The following is a 5892-nucleotide window of genomic DNA, read 5'->3' as shown; positions in this document are numbered from 1 at the left end:
AAGCCTTTCTTGTTGAGAGGGAGTGTTGAAAATTGGCAACAAGAAATTGCTAAAAATAAAAGTTCTAAAAATAGCAATTTGGGTACCAATGCTGGATTGGGCAACAGGGAATGAAAAATGGAACTGCTAAAAATAGAAGTTCTATTTTTAGCAGTGCAGTGTGGATTCCTATTTTAGTCAGTCCTGGACTAGAAATAAGAAGTAAAATTCGAATTTGATATTAACAGCAATTTGAAAATTAATTAATTAATTCAGTTTGAGTTAATTAGTTAAGGAATTATGAACTTGAAATCTATGTGAGGACATGCAACAGTTTCTCCTTTGATTGAGGGGTTTAACCATCAGTTAAAGGATGAGGATGAGTTGTAATTAGTTGGCTCAGTTAACTGAGTCAAGTCCAGTTAGATAAATTTAACAAGTTGTTAAATTAATGAGATTCAATTTGTTAATTCTTGCATGCATGTAACAACTGGTATTTTCAGTTATCTGAATATTATAGCTTAAATAACTCATGCATGTCAGTTCAGACAGAGACCTAGTTGAGATCAGAGAAGGGATAGTGTACTATTAGTTGGATGAATATTTTTCCTATAAAGGAAGCTCATCCATGATGAGGATTTATCTCCTTCAAGTTTTTACAGTTAGATCAGAGGTTAGTGAGTGTGTGAAGAGGCCAATTCACACAGGTGGCAGCACTGGACCCCAAGGGAATTGCACAAGGAAATAGGAGGCTTGGAGGGCAGAGGAGAAGGTTTGTGAGAAGCCTTTGACTGTCTATGAGCAGAAGAGGAATTGTACTGACAGCTGGATAGCTTCCGAGCTAAGGCTTTGTGTAATCCGAACTATATTTCCACTTGTGTGATAACACAGAGATGGGGTTTTAGGCAGGTGCTTTCCCCAGGTAAATTCTTCTGTGTTATGTGTGATTGATTCCTTCTTATCAGTTATATGTGTACATGCTTGATGTTGCTCATGTTCAATTAAGCTTCTACTAAATTTATGGTAGATGTAGATCTAGTATTATGCTTTAGTACATTGCATATATCAGTTGGATCTGCAGGTGAAATTTCTACATGATATCAATGAGCTAGCTGATTTGTAGAGAAAATTCTACAATTTAGACAATGTAACTAAGCTTGAATTCTTTGTACCACCTAACATCATTGAGGGTAGAGACTCCAAAAACAATACATAGTCAACTGTCAATCACATTTTGCATAAAGAAATTATTATTATTATTATTAAATTAAAATCAAATTTTCAAAGAACATTGTATTATTAAAAAATATAGAACTAGTATACTAGCATTTTACATAAAAGAAATTATTATTATTATTATTATTATTATTATTATTTAATTAGAAAATGTTCAAATTTATATAAAATATTATTATCTCATAAACAATACATACTTACTATTTATAACATTTGAACCCATTCATACAATTGAAGAAACTAATTATTCACCAAACCGCTTGATCTAAAATGTCTATGGTTGTATCAATCTTGTATTTGTTTTTGCCGTTATATCGATCCATGTCCCTTGTTTCGGTGAAAATTACAACTTTAGTGAGTTTACCCAGCCGACCACAGCAAAAACCCAATGGTTTGGATTTATTATGGAAAAGATAGGCATCTGACATCTGTTCCACCAGGATTTCAATGATAAGAGTTGGAAGTGGATTGATCTAATAAATATGACTGTGTTGCAGGAAGATGGAAGACACAATGCAGAAGATGAAAAACAGACATCGAAGCAATTATTGTTTGAAATTTATAGCTAGAAATTTCCCCAAAAGGTGCAAAGAGACACTGATAGGTTTCTTAAATTGGGAAAATTGTATGAGGAACGCATTTGTAGATATGTATGCCATATGTCATATATATTGGCATATTTTAATTTATATAAATATTGTAAAAGATGATATATATATATATATATATATATATATATTCTCGATCTGAAACTAAAAACACTAATTTGATATACCTATAACAAAATACTAAAAATAGAGAATAATAAGTGTTGGAAACCAACATTTAAACTCAATTAAAATGATTGGATTATAAAATTTACAGTCTAAATTATATTATTAACTAGCATAGATCCATCTTAAATATGGGTTTAACATGAGCCGAGAGGGATCCAATTTCTTCACTTGCAATTTCTTTAGTTGCAATTTTTTTATGAGCACACATTATTTAAATGTTTTGTATAGTTATTTATTTTTTATTTATTTTTTTGATTTTTAAAATTTTTATTTTGGCTGACATAAGAAAAAATTCAACTTTGATGACGGACAGATAGAGTTACACATCGTATTGAGCTGTAGAATGAGCCTCTCGGCTCAATTAATACTTTTTTTTTTCCAAAAATTAGTTAAAATCTATTTACAGGGTATTTTAATTTATATATGAATGATAAATGGTGTTATTTTAATTTCATATATAATCCAAATTAAAAAACAGATTTGATACACCACTCACAAAATACACAAAATAAGGAATAAAAACATAGTCTGCAAAATTTAACGAATAAAAAATGCCATTAAATTACCCCTACCAATTTTTTTTTTTTAAACCAGAATAATGAAATTTTGTAATGAAGGTTAAGTCTTGGATGAACAAAGGCCATAAAAGGACTTTTCAAAAGGAAAATTTCTGGACATTTTCTCCAATGAAGATGCGAAGATTATCTTAAATTGTGGCATACAAGAAAACAAAAATGAAAATGGAAACAACATAGTTTGTCAAAATCTGATAATTACCCGGAAAAGTTGAAAACTAAGCCCTTGAAAATTCTGCATTTTTTTTTTCTATGTCCCAACAAAACTATATACTTTCAAAACATATTCTGTGAAATATAATGGATAAAAAGGTCATTAAATTATCCCTACCAAAAATATTTTTTTAACCAGAATAATGAAATTTTGTAATGAGGATTAAGCCTTGGATGAACAAAGGCCATAAAAGGGCTTTTCAAAAGGAAACTTAAGCTGTGGAATACAAGAAAATGAAAACATAGATGGCAACAATAGAGTTTGTCAAAAATTGATAATTATACTTGATACGAGCAAGTCAAGAAAACGAAACACAAATGGAAACAACTAAGTTTGTCGAAAGCTAATAATTATACTTAACAAGAGAAAGTCAATTTTGGACATCAAGCTCATTGTATATAGCATTTTCTTGATGCCCATAATCTTTACATTGAATTTCCTCAAATAAAACCAACAATGACCATAAGGAGCACTATATGGATTACCCGCTATTTTCAAGAGTTGTGCTTGTGTTGGGCCACTTTTCCTTAACAAAAGTTGGGGACGAAAGATGAAATGTAGGGTGAGCCCAATTTAGAAAGGAAAAGTGAGAAGCCATTAGACGGTTTTCTACTCCTTTTCTTCTTTAACATTGACAGAGACTAAAAAAAATTCAGTGAACAATGAATCCCACTGTGGGATGAATTATTTCCCAAAATTTCTAACCAACGAAAATTTCAATTACTCGTCTATATCTTTTTTTTTTTTTTTTTTCAATCTGGTAAATGGTTGAGAAAGGATTTTTAATAGAATCCATTAATTGAAAAATCATTTCCATTTTTAGAAGCTCAAGGTTTCAAAGTTAAAGAATCTGCAGATTTCAATATTCCTAACTAAAATTTACCTGAGAATCCCTAAAGCAATAGGTCTTAGGAGTTTCAATCTTGTTTCGAATAAAAATTGGGAGGGTGGTTTCTGCTTCTTGTAGTTGAGTTCATATATCCAACATAGAGCCATCTAAATCTTGGTCTGATATGTGCTTGAGAAATGGGTTTTTAATGGAATTGATCAAATAAAGATTCATTTCCATGTTTAGAAGCTCCAAGTTTCAACCTTGAAACTTGGAGCTTCTAAACATGGAACTCAACCATTTTATATACTTAGAATGAGCCTCTCGGCTCAATTAATACTATTTGAATGGAATTGATCAAATAAAGATGCATTTCCATGTTTAGAAGCTCCAAGTTTCACCTTTTATCCTTGAAGTTCATATGGGTGTGTTATTGTACACATTCAATACACACAACACACAAACCAAAAACAAACATGTGGATCACTGAAACTTCCAAACTATATCAATGCAAAATTTTCGTATATTCCCATACAATGAATTTTATTTATAGGCACTTACCAGCTTGGAGACCCGATTTGCGATTGAATTATTGGCGGCAGAAGATACACTATTTTTTCTAATGATAGATGCGAGGACCACTTCAACCATGATCCTGTTCTTTATCACTATTGTGGCCTTCTCGGGAATCAAACCATCTTTAGAGAACGCAATTTGCCAACACAAACTAATTAATCAACATCCTTCCATAGACAGACCGAAGCAAGAGATTATGAATTATGCAAGATGAGATACTGATCATACATACCACTAGCCTAGTAGGTGAAATAGTAAACAACATGGAGGAACTAGGGGGGAAATTTTGGTCCTTAAAAATCTATTTAAACTACTCGACCACATTGGCTTTAGCTTCGCCATATATGCATGTAGCTTCCTAAGCTTCCTTACATCCTTCGATCACTTTTTTAGAGGACTAAGCTCCCGAGAGCAGTAAGATGAGTGTTACTCTCACGAAATTCTCATATGGACCTGCAAGTTTCTGATTCCCACAACCACCTCATTTCAAACTTTTAAGAGAAGAAAAATGTTTTCAGAGTTCTAAGAGAAGCAAATTTTCAAACTTATAAGAGAAGAAAAATTCTCTAAGGTCAATTAAAAAAACCAAAAAAAAAAAACAAAACTTCAATCTCAAATGTATTAAACCCCAAAAACTCATCTCAAATCTATCACGATCTAAGAACTCAAGAGAAATTATACATGAATATCAATCTTTAAAATAAATTATCCATGGATATCAATATTTAATCAAAACACTAAACCAAGGTATTCCACAAATACCAAATCATTGGTAGAAATTCCACCCATGTTTACCAAATCATTAATAGAAATTCCACCCATGTAACTGTATGTGCAATTGTGGTGCATATTGGCAAAGGAGAAAGGAGATTTTACAATTGTAAAATCCATTCTAAGTATATAAAATGGTTGATTTATACACTCACACGATATAAAGTCTAAGAAAGCATGCATAATCACATTCAACTAAACAACCATTATTATATAATAATATGATATGATAGTAAGAATAAATCACTCTTTGTAGAAAACCTTTCCATAAAAACAATGGTATGTTGAGACTTATATGCACAGATAAACATAAATTTAATAGTTATATTCATAACAGACTTAACCTAAGCAGGAATCCATGCCCATGGATATAGCAAACTTGTAGGTGACAACGTCCATGAAAAAATCCACCATATTCACCATCTCTTCAATCGTGTTGTTCTTCCATTTGAAACGAAGGTGGGGGATAATGGACTTCTTGATATAAACACCAATTGTTGTAAATGTGATGAATTTCCCCTTGATCATGAGCCCTCGAACACCTGCAAATACAAGAAGAATTATGGCAAACATAACTGAGAAATCCCATGGAGTTGCATGGGCATACGTAGTGCCTTACCAGCTCCTCTAAGGACGAGTTCCTTGCTAGATTCTAGGGGTGCCACTATAGGAGGAAATGTGATACCTTCAACATCCATCCCATTGGCCATTGAACCCATCATTATTGCTGCTATGCATTGGATTTAGACAATATTAATGCAACATAAATCTGGCACATAAAAAAATCAAACTCCACAGTCAGGAAAATAAATTGCAGAAATTAAGGAAGGAGCCTTTTGAGACAAAGCTTCAGATATTATGATTTTTGTAATAGATATCGAACATCTCTTGACCATCATTAAACCATAGTTCACAACTGCAAGGTCACACATATCC

The 5892-nt window shown here is 32.0% G+C and overlaps 1 protein-coding gene across 1 annotated transcript; it reads right to left on the bottom strand.

Annotated features, from left to right (window-relative positions):
• Window positions 1–2942: 2942 nt before the first annotated feature.
• LOC149218149 (chalcone--flavanone isomerase 2-like) lies at window positions 2943–5675 on the bottom strand. Its single transcript, XM_089386493.1, is given in 4 exon segments — window positions 2943–2996; window positions 4418–4543; window positions 5377–5498; window positions 5642–5675. Coding segments are annotated over 4 exon segments (336 nt in total).
• Between the last annotated feature and the right edge of the window lie 217 nt (window positions 5676–5892).

This window comes from Pinus tabuliformis, chromosome Q (assembly GCF_031772625.1).
Source record: "Pinus tabuliformis cultivar Carrire ecotype Pingquan chromosome Q, CPIR1, whole genome shotgun sequence".
Classification (NCBI taxonomy): Eukaryota; Viridiplantae; Streptophyta; class Pinopsida; order Pinales; family Pinaceae; genus Pinus; species Pinus tabuliformis.
Note: the sequence above shows the minus strand (reverse complement) of the source record. Positions and strands in the feature narration are given on the sequence as shown.